This window comes from Dama dama, chromosome 17, assembly GCF_033118175.1.
Source record: "Dama dama isolate Ldn47 chromosome 17, ASM3311817v1, whole genome shotgun sequence".
NCBI lineage: Eukaryota > Metazoa > Chordata > Mammalia > Artiodactyla > Cervidae > Dama > Dama dama.
The window spans coordinates 61,156,695-61,172,995 of record NC_083697.1 but is presented as its reverse complement, the minus strand read 5'-3'; the positions used below and the strand labels follow the sequence as shown (position 1 = coordinate 61,172,995).

General features: G+C 43.9%; 1 protein-coding gene across 1 annotated transcript in view; it reads left to right on the top strand.

Annotated features, from left to right (window-relative positions):
• RELL1 (RELT like 1) overlaps nt 1-6,612 on the top strand; it is a 73,503-nt gene extending 66,891 nt beyond the window's left edge. The window contains exon 7 of the mRNA XM_061164539.1: nt 4,559-6,612. Coding sequence (XP_061020522.1) covers nt 4,559-4,564 — 6 coding nt within the window. The 3' untranslated portion in view covers nt 4,565-6,612. The remainder of the gene's footprint in view (nt 1-4,558) is intronic.
• The last annotated feature ends 9,689 nt before the right edge of the window (nt 6,613-16,301 follow it).

Here is a 16,301-nt window from a genome sequence, read left to right as displayed (position 1 = left end):
ATGGAGCCTATTTAAACACTTAGCAAATAAAAGTGTAAAAAATTAATTTTTTTTTTGGCCATGTGGCATGTGGTTTCTTAGTTCCTGACCAGGGATCAAACCTGTGGCCCTGGCAGTGGAAGCACATGGTTTTAACCACTGATCACCAGGGAAGTCCCCCAGATGAATAGTTTTTGATGTTTCTTAATCTTCCTGAGGCTCAGAGAGGCAGGTTAGATGTAACCTATAAGATGTTATGGTTTTGTTTATTTGACACTCAGGTAGAGACTTACTGGGGTTTCCCTGGTGGCTCAGCGGTAAAGAGTCCGCCTGGGATGCAGGAGATGCTAGGAGACGCTGGTTCAAGCCCTGGGTCAGGAAGATCCCCTGGAGGAGGGCATGGCAACCCACTGCAGGCAACCCATTCTTGCCTGGAGTATCCCATGGACAGAGGAGCCTGGCGGGCCACAGTCCATCGGGTCACAAAGAATCTGACACAACAAGTGACTTAGCGTGAGCACGAGAGACCTGCTCAAGGCGAGGCAGTAGAGAGGCAGCCTTTAGCTTGTTCTGTTTTCCTTAGTAGGAAGAGGTGGGACCGTTCGGAGGCGTGAGTGATTCTGCCAGGAGCTTAGTGTAGGTGTTGAATCAGAGGTGTGTTGAGACCAGCAGGGAACTGCTGCATTTCATTTAAATCCTTCCCGAGTGAACCCTTGTTTTCCCAGATACAGAATAACTTTCCATTTTAGGTGGAATAAAGTGCTCTGATTCTCACCATCCATTGGATTGGTAAATCACAAGCTCACCTGTTGTCACTTGGGAAGTGCATTGTTGCTAAATATACGGACACCTTTAAATTGCTGTGAAGCTGGGACTTCCCTGGTGGTCCAGTGGTTAAGACGTCGCCTTCCAGTGCAAGGCGTGTGGGTTTGGTTCCTGGTCGGGGAGCTAAGATCCCACATACCTCGTGGCCACAAAACCACATTAGCAAACAGAAGCAATGTTGTAGCAAATTCAATAAAGACTTGCAACATGGACCACATCAAAAAATCTTTAAAAAGTTCTGTGACGCTATAACTCAGATTAACCCTCAGACTTCTCCATAATATCCACATCTGATGTGAGAAAATTCAAAGCTACAGGGAGTGGACAGCTTCCCCACTGGTGTTGTTCTGGAAAGAGCAGACAAGGGCAGCCTTCCGAAGACCCCACGGTGCCGCCAGTGTCTCCGTGTGAGTGGTGTGGCAGTGACTATGGAGCGTCCAGGTGTGACCTCCTGGGCTGGATCCACTGCTCTCCTATTACGAATTGTGTGGCCTTGGGCGAGCTACTGAACCTGCTAGCCTCAGTGTCCACTTATGGAAAATGAGAGGTGGCCTTGACTCATGGAGTCACTGGAAGGAGTGAGTTACTGAGTCTGGAGTCCTTAGCACGGCCGTGCCTGGTACATAGCACCGTGTAAACGTCAGCTACTGTTGTCAGTAGTCAGATGGTGCTCCTTCCTTAATCCCCTGTCCTTGGAGCTCTCAGTGTTCACTGTCCATGAATGTTTTTAGGCCTCTAATTTCTTAAAACTTGGTTCTCATTATTAAAGGGGTCAGATCCTTTTTTCTGGAGAATCCCTTATAGTAAGGCACATATGTGTTCTAATCAAAGCTCTACTGTGGCTTGTGTGGAACCTTAATAATGGAATGATCATTTTTATGATTAGAATTGTGTAGAAAGCAGTAAACTTTAGAGAAAAAGATGACCACTTTTTTCTAGATATTTTTTTTTTCTCTAACATTCTTAATTTCTCTCCATCAGTCTTGTTCTATGATGGAAATGGTCACACTTGGGTCTTCTGAATTGTCTTTTCAGTATATGGAAGTTTTGTTTCATTTCTCCCAGCTTGAGTAATCACTTGTGTAAGACAATCATCTCCAAATTTCCCCCCAAAAGAGATAGGTCAGTCTTATTAATTATGTACGGTCCCATAGTGATGGACCTGAAGATAACCAGTGGCTGGAGTGTTTTTTCCTCCTGTGGTCCCTGCTTCTGGCCTTCCTTAGCACTCATGCCAGCCCATCCCTGGCGTTCAGACTGCGGTGCCCTTAGAGAAGGCACCTTTTAACAGTAATGCGCTGTGGTGTAGAAATACTATTTTAAAATATATGTTTGTTTATAAATACAGTTGTATTCACAGCTGTAGAATGAAATGAGAAGGGATTTAACCATGTCAAATGCACCGTGACACAGTACCAGAAATAAGGCTGCAGTTGGAAATTTGTAAGTTGTTCAGGAGCTGGTATCTTCTTTCCTCGGGATTATTGCTCAGATGAGACAGGTGTTTACCTGGGAATTGGTAGCTGCCACACTGATCAGGTTTTCCATTTCCTTTTGTTACGTGTGTCTTTGTGAAGAGGGGGAGCCCAGAACTGTAATCAGTGCTGGGTAGCTTTCAGTAGCCCCTGAAAGGTTAACGTCCCTTTTTTCTGCCTTGTTTCTGGTATTAGTAATCAAGACTTTAAGCAGAAGTTTGTGCTTTTCTCATCCTCTTTCAAAGATATTGTGTGTAGTGCAGTTTTAATCAGCCACAGAAGACCACTGTGGGGGAGAGCCACCGTGATGGGATGCTGGTGATGGTCGTGATAGCTAACTTTTAGGAGGCTACTGACTGCTTGGCCTTGTGTTAAGCATTGTACATATATCCTCTTATGTAAAACCCCCAACAACTCTATGAGGGATGCTGCAGAGAGGCCAGGGTTCAACAGCTAGTCACAGGGGTCTGGATTTGGGGGCAGACCACTGGCCCCAGACTCTTCGTTTTTAGCCAGCCTTGGTCTTCCACGCCCACTCCTTAAAGCTGGTCAAACCTGTGCAAAGAACTCTAAATGGGACATTCTACGGAATGATGAAAATGCTTACTTTGATGAACCATTTCATTCTAAGCCTGACATCCCTTGCTTTTGACCTTCTTGCTTCTGTGATACAACAAAGTCCAGGGCTGAGGGAGCAGCTGATAAAAAGTGGAGACATAAAAATAGTTGAGTACCTATTTTCTAGTTAATGGCCTAGTTTGAAGTTTTCCTGAGAAAATTCTCTCTTCTTTGTTTACTTTTTCTTCTTTTAGGACAAATTTTTCTATTTTTTCCACCTCTAGCTTTTCTACTTTTTTCCCTTGCTAGTATCTTCCATATTATTATTATTAATCAACTCTTAAATGACAGTATTCCCGGAGTTGACTTTGTTCAGTCTTATGGCACAAATCCATAGTTCACTTGTGCTAGGTTGTAACAATGCAGCACAGAGAATTACTTATTCATTTATAATTAAGAACTTGGTTCATGCTGTTTTAAAGAACAATGTTTTATTTCCTTTTCAGTTAAGGAGGTAAGGGTCCTTTCTCCAACTCATTTAGTTTGGGAAATCGCTCTTTCACGCACACATACACACTGACTATTATAAGTGACACAGTGACAGAAAAGGATAATGTGGACAGTGTTGGACTCCATATCCTAAAGGATGCGTTATGAAATAAGTACAACAGCAAAAAAAAAAAGTACAAAAAAAAAAAAAAGTAATACTTCAATAAAGACATACTATTGACTCCTTTCTATTTCTTCTTATTTCTGTAAGTTGGTTTCATCTCTGTTTCCGTTCAGCATTTATAGGCAAACACGATCTGGAGAGACAAGAGAAGGTTTTGTTCCTTAATGTGATGTAGGTTGGCCTGCGTGGTGTGTATATTTCAGTATATTTCAGTATACACAGGCGTACATAGAATTTTAGTATGCCTGTGTGTCCTGGATCTCCAAGACAGGGAAGTGAAAGGGTACATAACTCTGTCACTTAGGTGAGACCACTGTAAACCAACCAAACAAAAAACCCTTTGAAAAAAAAAAGCAGAAAATTATTTTTCAGGTTTACAAGGGGCATCATTTGTAATTTAAACATAGACACTGATGTGGGCCAGTTGTTAGAAGAACCTAAAAATATTGTATATAGCTTTCTGAAGGAGAAGGAAGACCTAGCATCGAGCGTTTTATCATTGTGTTCTTACACGCCCAGCAAAGTCCCAGTCAAGCTGCCCCGTTTGCTCAGTGGAGATGTGGAGGTAACTCAGTTTGGTGTGGCTTGGGAAAGACGCTGTGCCTGACACTCGTAAGGATCCTCGTGATGACCGCGTTCACCCTGTAGCTTGTTACTCGATAGAATGTAAATGAAAAGTTAAAGGACACGTTCCTGGGAATAAGAGATACAGGATACCCAGGGAGGATACCCACCGGTCACCCTCAGAAACTTGTGTCAAAACAGACCGATGCCCTCAGACTAGGGCGGTTCTCAAGTTCTGTTCTTTCTTGGTTTGTAAAAACCTTGATAAAAGAGGTCCTTTGGAAATTGTGGTACTTAAATTTCCTTAGACTGAATTCTAGAAGAGCCTGTAATGAGGGAAGGAATGCAATGGGATGGAGTGGGATAGGGTGGGACGGGGTGAGGATGGATTGCAATTCCCCCATGTTCTTTAATATTCAGGCAGTTAATATGGGATATGATGCTTGCCTTTTATAATGCTTTACCTTTTTGTTTTCTCTTGCAGATATGACTATATGTGAAGAGTTCTAAAAGACTAAGAACTTAAAACATGTGAAGTTGCCTAGGGAATTATTTTTTATCTTTTATACAATTTCTATGGTAGAGTCTGCAGGCAAGTGGATGAAAGCTAAAAGGGAATATTGTTGCTATGCTGGATACAGAATTCAGTTTGCTTTGAAACAAATTTTGGTTTAAAAAATATCTGATGAAAAATTTTATTCCATTCAAGGACGAAAAGAGCTCATTTTTTTAATCTTCCCAACCACTGTCCCTCCCAATCCCCCACCTGTGGCCTTGATGTACACACTGCAGTTTCCCCAGTACGATCACGATGTACAGTGGAACTATTTGTGTACGGTCTGAGCTAATGCTCAGGGTGTGTGTGTGCACGCGTGTGTGTGTACACGTCTGCGTACCTGTACTCCTGTTCCCGCAACCCTTGGATCTCAATTTTGTTACTGGTTGTAAGACGATCCTCTTACAGTTTAACTGTAATAGAAAATAAAAGATGCATCTTCGGTGGTGAAGGCTCCTTGAAGACGTAGTCTAGCCCTGGGTACTTGATCCCCCCCCAAGAGATTATGGACTCAGAGGGAACCAGATGCTAGACTTTGGATTCGGAGACCAGAAATCGGCACTGACCTGCTACCAGCATGCCTCTCCTAGGTCACTTATAAAATACTGAGTTTTTCTGTTTTTTTTAACTCAAGCTAAGCAAATCTTATTTAGCCGTTGGATAAGGGGGAAAATGGTTTAAAGTCACTATAAAAAAGTCTAGTTTTGATAACTCAAGACCAAAAGAAAACAATCTCCACTTCTGATGTAAGAGGGGCCCGCACCTTCCTCTGGTATGTTTTCCTTGGTGTTCTTCCTGTTCTCCATCTTGTAACTAGTGCCTGTTTATAAAGGATTCTTGAGGGTTACTTTCTCCTACAGGCCTGGAATACACCACTTAAAAAAAAAAAAAAAAAAAAACTGTGACGTTTACGGAACATCTGAAAGAACCCAGAGGTGAAGGAAGTAGTATATTTACGGTAGGTCTGGGCCAAGAAGAAAGGCGTCCAGAAGCAGGGACTTCTCCAAGACCTGCTACCCGGTCAGTATTGCTGCGGTGCCTCGGGGCACTTCCTTTATTGCAAAAAGAAAACACAGTTCTCATTTACTCCCAAAAGATAATTCTTGTGAAAATGTAAAGTATTTACTGTAAATATACTCATTCCATTCTTTTTCTGGCACCAGACTAAAAATTTCTAACCTTTTAAGTGAATGGTAGGTTCAGTTTCATGTGAATTTTTGCTGCCAACTAATTAAAAGGTGTACGTGTGCATGCATATACACAGTGGGCCAGGAGAAGGCAATATGGAAATAAATATCACTGTGCTCCAGAAAGTAGCAGTATCAGAATTTTTGGGGGGAGGTGTGCATTAGTATAAATAATATACATGCAGTCTAGACCAGTAGTTTTATAAAAAGGAATCATTTTTTGTTTTAAAAATATCATGCCCTCAAAATGATGAGGGATAAAGGGTAAGATATTCTTCAGCTTTAATTATTTTTTAATTTTATTCAGGTCAGAGCACTTTTTTAAATAACAATATAACAGGCAAGAAAATACTCAAAATATTTAAAATTGTATTTATACCAAGAGTACATATGTTTTAAATATTTTCTAATACTTGAGGAGTTGCTGTCTGACTGGCTTCCAAATATGCCAAGAGTTAAGCATTCAATATTTTCAACATATGCGCTTTTTACTGGTTTATATTATCTAATAAGAATCCTTAAGTGTCCCCAGTGCAACTGATGTTTACAGGCCTTTTGTGTTTTTCCTCCTTCTTTAGGAGGCTTGGGGAGCCACAACAAAGTTACTGTATAAAACACTAATGATGGACTAACTTCTGATGTAATAAATGAGTCGGCTACCACCTCGATGTAAAAATTTGTAAAGGGAATTTTTCACCATTTTTGAGTGTTACATGTATTTTTAACTGTCTGGTTTGTACTTCTACAACTTTTGTACTACCAAAGAAGAGTTAAAAATAAAAATGTTAAAACGCAGAGAGCTGTTTTTGAATGATCCAATTGTTGGTGCCTTGGGTGCTGAAAAGTACAATTGTGGTTGGTATAATTTATCAAGCTTAATGTCACAGTGCCCATTTTCTTATGTCTAAATTGTCAAGTGATCACTTGGCTGACTTTCCTCATTGGGTTCTTCCTCTTCCCATAATGATATCACCCCTTGATTATTATTTTGTTTAAGTCTGGAGATAATTTTGGATGTATGGAACACTTGCAGAAGCTGTACAGAGAGTTCTTGTATACTCTTCACCCCGCTTTCCCTTATGGTATCATCTTACATAACCATTAAACATGATCAAAGCTAAGAAATTAACGTCAGTATAACACTATGAATTAAGTCACAGCATCATTCCAGTCTCACTAGTTATCCCATTAACATCCTGTTCTGTTCCAGATGGCCCACCGCATTTAGCCCTTGGCTTCCTTAGTCTCCTCTGAACTGTGATTGTCTGTCAGTTTTTCAGGATCGTCACGTTAGGGGGTACTCATCCGTTATCTTATAGAATGCCCTTCAACCTAAGTGTGCCGGCTCTTTCTCCTGATTAGACCGAGGGTCTGCACTATAGAAAGTATGCCTTTCCTCCTGCTCCGTATTGGGGGGCTGTTGGGGGAGGACATGAGGTCAGTATGTATCACTAGGGATGTCAGCTTCCACTGTTTGACCCAGGTGGTGGCCACCAGCGTTCATTTCTATGAAGTCACTAGTTTTCCCTTTGTAGTGAATAAGTTTTTGAGGGGAGAGACTTTGAGATTGGGGCTTCCCAGGTGGCACAGGGGTAAAGAAACTGCCTGCCAGTGTGGGAGATACAAGAGATGTGGGTTCGATCCCTGGATCGGAAAGATCCCCCTGGAGAAGGAAATGACAATCCACTCCAATATTCTTTCCAGAAAAATTCCATGGACAGAAGGCCCTGGTGAACTACGGTCCACAGAGTTTCAAAAAATCAGACTCAACTGATCGTGCATGTGTGCGCACACACACTTTGAGATTAGGCACATCCTATTTCTGCTTAAACTTTCTCCCTTTAATTTTTACCACGTCTCAGTTTATTAGGGCTCCTATAAAAAACAGGTGGTGGCCTAAAACAGCAAAAGTTTATTCTTTCACAGTTGAGGAAGCAAAAGCCTGACTGTCCCACGGCCCATCTTCCCTCTTGGTGCTTGCTGGCAGTCATTGGCGTTTCCGGATCTGTAGCTGCTTTGCTCCAGGGTCTACCTGTCTTCACAGGGACATCTCTGTGCGTGGGCCTCTGTTCACGCATCTTCTCATGGGGACACCAATCACTGTATGGATATAGGACCCTTTGTAATCTAGGATAACTGCATTTTGATTACATTTGCAAAGACCCCAATTCCAAATACCATCAATCATCTCCACAGGAACCTGGAGTTAGAACTTCAACCTATCTTTTTAGGGGACACAGTTCAACCCCCTACACCATCCACTGGTGGGTCTTGCCTGCAGCTGTTTTTACTGTGGGAGGGACTCTTTCAGGTTGGTGGCGGTGACCTTTTGATATGGCTCCTTCTCTTTATTTCGTCTTCACTTTCTCTCTTTATCCCTTTTGCCCTCTCTGCCTTTCTGGATACCACAAGACGCTCCAGGCTCATCTCCTCTTGTGCTTTCCTTGTCTCAGCCTTGGAATCCACCACTAATCAAGGAGCTCTGGCTCCCTTTATTGGAGAAAGGTGTTCAGAAGTAGAGATCAGAGTGCTAGATGTGCCCATTGATGCTGGGGTGTCACTGCTTCCAGGCACGCATACACACACACACACACACACACACACACACACACACACTGCTAACCTCCACATGTACACCTCGTTATGTAACTTTTGTTTTCTTCTGGCCGTACTATGTGGCATGCGGCATCTCAGTTCCTCAATCAGGGATCAAATGTGTGCCTTTTACAGTGGACTGCCAGGGAAGTCCCAATGTAACTATCTTTATTTTTTTTTAATTTTATTTATTTATTGACTGTGCTGGATCTTCATTGCTGCTTGGGCTTTTCTCTATTTGCAGCAAACGGGAACACTCTCTAGTCATGGAGCACAGGCTTCTCACTGTGCTGGCTTCTCTTGTTACGGTGCACAGGCTCCAGGGCTCACAGGCTTCAGTACTTGTGGTTAGCAGGCTCTGGAGCACAGGTTCAATAGCTATGGCACACGGACTTGGTTGCTCAAAGGCATGTGGGATCTTCCTGCACCAAGGGGAGGACCCATGTCTCCTGCATTGGCAGGTGGATCCATTCATTACCACTGAGCCACCAAGGAAACCCTCTGTGTAACTATCTTTAGAACAAAATAACTGCTGCCTCTGACCCCAGTCTAGCTCCACAGGTTTCCCTCTAAACTTCCCACTTTCCCTCTTGGTAATTTTTCTCCAACAATAAAGAAACCTGGCTCTTATGATCTATGATCTTTTTACATCTGTATCAACCCTAGCATATGTACAATGTAGTTTGAATATAGACCCCTAAAGAAATAGATTTCCAACGAGAGCACAATGCCATGTACTATTCTTCTAGTTTCGAGTCTTAGAAAATCCAGCCAGAAGCCCACTAGCTGAAATTACTTAGGTCAGCACCTTTGTTCCCCACCCCTTGGGCATGGTTATGCGATTCAGTTTTAACACAGTCATTTGTCATCATCTGCATTCCATCTTTCCTTCATATCCAGGTTAAGTTTCTTAAAATTTATGTACAGCAAACTTTACTCTTTGTGGTGCCTCATTGGGTTCTGATTTTGAATTTTCATGTGTGTCTTTGTGTGTGTGTTTTCCTTGAAATCAAGATGATCAATTAACAGCTTATGCTAAGGAAGTGGAAAAGCTAATTTTATAATTTTCGGCTCATGAAAACCAGGAAACCTAGAATGTATGCATGAGGGAGGATGTTAGGACTCCCCCCGCCACCAAATCTCTCATTTTGGAAGGGTCATTTGAGGTTACAGGTTTTGTTCTTAATCAGCAGTTTGATATCCTCTCTAGGATCTTTCCTAGGATTCAACTCTCTCTGGACACAGTAGGTCCTGGTGAAAGTGCCAGGGAGACTGAGGGTCCGTGGCCCTGTATGCTTCTGCACGTCTTTCTCAAAATCAGGTATTGAGGCTTCCTCCACCCTGATCTGACACAGTGGACGCATGGAGGAACACTTCCTTCCCTCCCACCAAGGACAGCAGGACGGTGATGCTTTGGGAGTGGGGTTCCGCCAATAAAGCGTTTGGCTGTGGTCAAAGGAGACTCCGTTTTGCTTCCAAGGTCCTTGCCAGTTCTTAAATCCTGACCCTTTTGTCTGTGGGGCAGCTTCTGTCCAGGGCTTGCTTCCTTCATTCCTCGTCTTCCCAGGGCCATTCTCCGGGACTGTTCTCAGGTCTCTGGAGGTCCCTCATGGTGGATCCAAACATCTGAAAGGACAGCCGGACTCTGACCCCGGCGTCCTGTAACCGCCCAGCGGGTGTCGCTGCCCAGCGGATTCAGCTGCTGTCCTGCCGGTTGGCGTCCGCCTCTCGCAGAGCGGGCATTCGCGCCCTCTGCCGGCCGAACGCGAGAACTGCAGGCGGCCAGCTTCTTGGCCCTTTGTTGATGGTGGGGACCTTCTCTCAGGGCCTGGAGCTCAGAAAGTATATAGGCATGATTTCATGGTGATTTGCTGAATGAATGAATGAATAAAAGTCTGCTTTAAAAAGATGAAAGATTATCATTCAGTATCTTATGGGAGTAAAAATTTGGGTTTTTCTTCACTCCTTTTCTGACGCCAGCTGGTCTCTCTTGTCTTTCTCATAGGAAAGCCCCAGTTTCTTACCTAGGAACTTGCTCTCCTGCACGTGTGACCTTGGATGCCGGTAGAAATCATTGAGTTCCACTTTGAAGGGAACCCCGTTCCCTGAATCCTGCCCTGGGAGTGGTGTGTGTACACAAGCAGTGTGGACCCAGAGAAGTAGCTTGGTCTTTGCTCCTGGCTCTGACGCTCACGGTGGTGTAGTGTTGGGAAACTGCCTTATCTCTGAGATGCAGTTTCCTCATCTGTAAAATGATCCGTCTCACAGGATTTTTAAGGACTAGAAATATGCGTGCAGAGTCATGGGGCCTGCCATGGTCTCCACATTCACTCTGATGATGGGCGCTGTCATTGCCAGCAGCCAGGCTTGGTAGGGTCTGTGTGTTTCTGTCCCACCAGAGCCGGTCAGGGTGGCCTGGGCAGAGTCTCAGCACACAGAATTCTCTCCAGGTGTAGAGCTGAGCCAGGAAAGTTCTTGCTCTGAGTCTGAGCCACAGTTAGAGTTCAAAACCCTCACGGAAGAAGCATGGAATAGTGGAGAGTCCATATTCTGAGGGGGCAGAGCACAGGGGTAGAAGAAAGATCTGAGGGGACTTCCCTGGTCATCCTGTGTGGACTCTGCGCTTCCACTGCAGGAGGTCTGGGTTCGATCCCTGGTCAGGGAACTAGAGCCCGTATCCCGCAACTGAAAAAAAAAAAAAAAAGAAAAAATCCCACATGCTGCATCTAAGACTTGGCACAGCCAAAATAAATAAAACAAATATTTAAAAGAAAAAGATAAAAAGATCTGAAGATGAAGCGGTAGTGTGTGTGAGGGGCAGCTGGAACTCCTCCAGGCCAGCGCCTCTGCTTTCTGTGAATGGTGCCATCTTTCCCGGAGGACACTTCTCCTCCCTCTTAGGACACAGGCAGGTGGCCCACTCTCTGACCACAGCTGGACGAGACTGAGGTGGGCGCACGGCCACCTGTGACCTGGCCCAACGGGGTCTCTTCCTGGGATATTTAACACCTGGAGCTGAAGAAAGCGGTTCATCTCTCTGGCGGCTAAAGCTGGCGGAGGCCGTGCTTCCTGACGTGCTGAGGAAGCCCGTCTGGAGAAAGGACAGGAACACGCCGAGGGAAGAGGGGCAGCCCTGGCTTCTCTCAGGGCCCAGATGCAGCTGCCCCCGAGGCTCAGCTGCCCGTCTGAGTTTTACGACCATTCCAAGAACATTTCTCTTTGGCCTTACCTCGTGTGTGTAGAGTTTCTATCGCTTGCAACAACCACCGCAAAACCCCACAGGCAATGCGATTGTTTACAGAGAAGCAGACCCGTGAGGGGGATCAGAGCCACACGGCCAGTGGAGCCCTGGTCTCCAGTCTTCAGCGGAGGCCGCCCAGCGCCGCTCTGGATTCACAGTCGCGGGCCCTGGCCCTTGTAGCTTCTGTTCTGAAATGCTCATGCAAACCCTCTCCCGACTTCACCGCCTTGGGATGACCTCCCTCCCCCATCTGTCTTTGATCTGCTGCAGGGCTTGTGACCTAGCTCCCTTCAGAGCACAGCTTTGGCATTCAGATGACTTGACTTCTGACCTTAAGGTTTTCAGATCTCAATCTTCTGACTATAGACTGAAGATAATATGTGTCTTTTTAGGGTGGTCATGAGGATTCCACAAGCTTGGGCAGGTAGTGCTGTTAGCACTGAACTTCTCTGGTGGTTCAGTGGTAAAGAATCCTGCAATGCAGGAAATGCAGGAGACATGGGTTCGATCCTTGGGTCGGCAAACTCCCCTGGAGGAGGAAATGGCAACCCACTCCAGTATTCTTGCCTGGAGAATCCCATAGACAGTGGAGCGCAGTGTGCTATAGTCCATGGGGTTGCAGAGTCGCGACTGAAGCGACTGAGCGTGCATGTATGCACTTAGCAGGGGGCTGGATACAACCAGCACTTACTCAATGAACTGCCTCAGTTCAGTCCAGTCACCCAGTCATGTCTGACTCTGCAACTCAAGAGACTGCAGCATGCCAGGCTTCCCTGTCCACCACCAACTCCTGGAGCTTCTCAAACTCATGTCCATTGAGTCAGTGATGCCATCCAAACATCTCATCAGCTTCAGCATCAGTCTTTCCAATGAATATTCAGGACTGATTTCCTTTAGGGTTGACTGGTTTGATCTCCTTGCTATCTGAGGGACTCTCAACAGTCTTCTCCAACACCACAGTTCAAAAGCATCAATTCTTCGGTGCTCAGCCTCTTTTATGGTCCAACTCACATCCATACACGACTACTGGAAAAACTGTAGCTTTGACTAGACGGATCTTTGTTGGCAAAGTAATGTCTCTGCTTTTTAATATGCTGTCTAGGTTTGTCATAGCTTTTCTTCCAAGGAGCAAGCATCATTTCATGGCTGCAGACACCATCTGCAGTGATTTTGGAGCCCAAGAAAGTAAAGTCTGTCACTGTTTCCATTGTTTCCCCATCTATTTGCCATGGAGTGATGGGACCAGTTGCCATGATCTTTGTTTTTTGAATGTTGAGTTTTAAGCCAGCGTTTTCACTCTCCTCTTTCACTTTCATCAAGAGGCTCTTTAGTTCATCTTCACTTTCTGCCATAAGGGTGGTGTCATCTTCATATCTGAGGTTGTTGATATTTCTCCTGGCAATCTTGATTCCAGCTTGTGCTTCATCCAGTCTAGCATTTCACATGATGTACTCTGCATGTAAGTTAAATAAGCAGGGTGACAATATACAGCCTTGATGGACTCCTTTCCCAATTTGGAACCAGTCCATTGTTCCATGTCCAGTTCTAACTGTTTCGGCTTGACCTGCATACAAGTTTCTCAGGAGGCAGGTAAGGTGGTCTGGTATTCCCATCTCTTTAAGAATTGTCCACAGTCTTTTGTGATCCACACAGTCAAAGGTTTTAGCATAGTTAATGAGGCAGAAGTAGATGTTTTTCTGGAATTCTCTATTTTTTTCCTTTGATGCAACAGATGTTGGCAATTTGCTCTCTGGTGCCTCTGCCTTTTCTAAATCCAGTTTGAACATCTGGAACTTAGCATGGGGCTGGATACAGCCAGCACTTATTCAATGGGCTGCCTCAGAGTTGCTCAATTCAGCTCCTCTTAGGAAATGGCAACCCACTCCAGTACTCTTGCCTGGAAAATCCCATGGACGGAGGAGCCTGGTAGGCTACAGTCTATGGAGTCGCAAAGAGTTGGACATGACTGAGCAACTTCACTTAGTGAAATAAATGATACAGTGATGAAAGTTTGACCATTTGAGTGTGGGTTCTTGATGTTTCTACCGCATTCATATTGCTTAATGTTGAAGATAGATCTAGGGTGGGGGTGGGATTGGTGAATAGGAGAAATTGGGTAACAGAAGGAACTTCTGACATTCTTTCTGGCCCACAGTTCTTCTGGAACCAGACCAAATACCTTCAGTGAGAGAATTACCTCATTACTCTGATGTTAAATGGACCCAGATCTATAAGACAAACGGTGTGCTCTTTCCCTGCGTGTTCAGCCTGTCATTTTATCTTATCACTGTTAGGATAAGACATGAATGTAGGGCTCCTCTGGTGGGTCAGTGGTAAAAAATCTGCCTACCAGGGCAGGAGATGTGGGTTTGATCCCTGATCCAGGAAGATCCCACATACCACAGAGCAACTAAGCCTGTGAGCCACAACTCTGACCCTGTGCTCTGGGGCCCATGAGCTGCAACTACTGGGTCCAGGAGCCACAACTAGTGAAGCCTGTGCACCCTAGAGCCTGTGATCTATAACAGGAGAAACCACGGAATGAGAAGCCTGCACGCCACAGCTAGAGAGAAGCCCCTGCTGTCTGCAACTAGAGAAAAGCCTGTGCAGAAGTGAAGACCCAGCACCGCCAAAAGTTAAAAAAAAAAGAGAAAGAGATGAATGTGGCATAGCCTTAAAAAGACCTTGATTTCTTTTTCTTTGCAAGTTAATCTGTCAAGAAATTATAGAGAAAATACCAAAGAAAACAATGCCTCTGAAATAACTAACCAACACTACCAAACTCAAGATTTCCAGCTTGCATTAAAAGTGCATTTTACTTAATATAGATGTATTTGTGGCAAGGGAGGATAAAAGAAATAGATCAGTTTTAATGCCTCAAACAGCATGACTTAAAATTGGAACTAGGCATAAATTACCGTGTCTTCTCCAATGGTTAAATGATGCAAATAATTAAAATAAATGATAATGATGAGAATAAAAATAAATTAAATTTGAAGTGCCTCCAATGTGCCTGTTTGCCTTGAGATGACGTTAGTAATGTAGGTAGAAAAGGATTTGAAGGGTTTAGAAACTGTTTAATATTTTTAGAAGTGGTGCAGAAAGCTTCAGTAGTCACAGAAATCAAAATTTAGTTATTTAAAAAAAGTGTAAGTGCTACTAATAAAAAAGCGATCCAGTGTGAGATGACCTTCACTGGGTAATAAAATCACGTCTTGCATTTATTATTTACCTGGTGCTGAGTGTGTACTAAGCACTTCATATCCTGTGTCTTCTGTAAGGCGCATTACAGACCAAGGGAGGCACAGCCACTGCTTCCATTCTACACGGGACAAAACTGAGGAAAGGACTCTCAAGTCACTTCGTATTGGTCATTCATGTCATCACTGTAAAAACATAAATATTATTAATAGTAGACAACATCGAAATTTTACAGATAAGGCCTTGACTAAATTTTCAACTCATTATTAAACTCTTCCTCAGAACCAAAAAAGCCACTTTCTTTCCTAATTGACAGTATATATAAGTTTATTTTCTAAGAGAGGGCATCCCTGGGAGCTCAGACAGTAAAGAGTCTGCCTGCAATGCAGGAGGCCTGGGTTCAATGCCTGGGTTGGGAAGATCTCCTGGAGAAGGGAAAGGCTACCCACTTCAGTATACTTACCTGGAGAATCCCATGTTCAGGAGAGCCTGGTGAGCCCCAGTCCATGGTGGGACTCCTGGTGAGCCCCAGTCCATGGGGGTCACAAAGAGTGGGACATGACTGAGTGACTAATACTTGCTTTTCTAAGATTGGATGTCCTCGCTTCCACCACCTTGGTTTGATTCAGCTCTTCTTTTATCCTGATGGCAACAAGCTGTCTCCCAAGAGAGGTGGTACTATGTGTTCCTAAAAAGGACCAGCTTGTTGTTCAATCTGAGTTCAGTTGAGATTCTGCCCCTGACTGTCTGTGTGACCATGGCTGAGTCAGAAAGCTTTTTTGAGCCTCCATTTCCCCATCTGTGAAATGGGGATAACCATACCTACAACTCATAGGGTTATGGTAGACTTAAGCAAGATAATGCATATGCAGAACTTAAACTATCATAACTGCTTAATACATGTTTTGTTTTTTTTTTTTTTTTAAGTTAAGCTATATTTGCACCTATAAGTGCTGGAGAGGATATGGAGAAAAGGGAACCCTCTTGCACTGTTGGTGGGAATGTAAATTGATACAGCCACTATGGAGAACAGTGTGGAGAGTTCTTTAAAAAAATTAGGAATAAAACCAAAATATGACCCAGCAACCCCACTACTGGGCATATACCCTATGAAAACCACAGTTCTACAAAACACATGTACCCCAGGGTTCATCGCAGCACTATTTACAATAGCCAGGACATGGAAGCAATCTAGATCTCCATGACAGATGAATGGATAAAGAAGTTGTGGTACATATATATAATGAAATATTACTCAGTCATAAAAAGGAAGGAATTTGGGTCAGTTCTAGTGAGGTAAATGAACCTAGAGTCTGTTATACAGAGTGAAGTAAGTAAAAAAGAAAAACAAGTATCAAGTGTTAACCTATATATATATGGAACCTAGAAAAATGGTACTGATGAACCTATTTTTCAGGGCAGCAATACAGACGCAGATGTAGCGAAC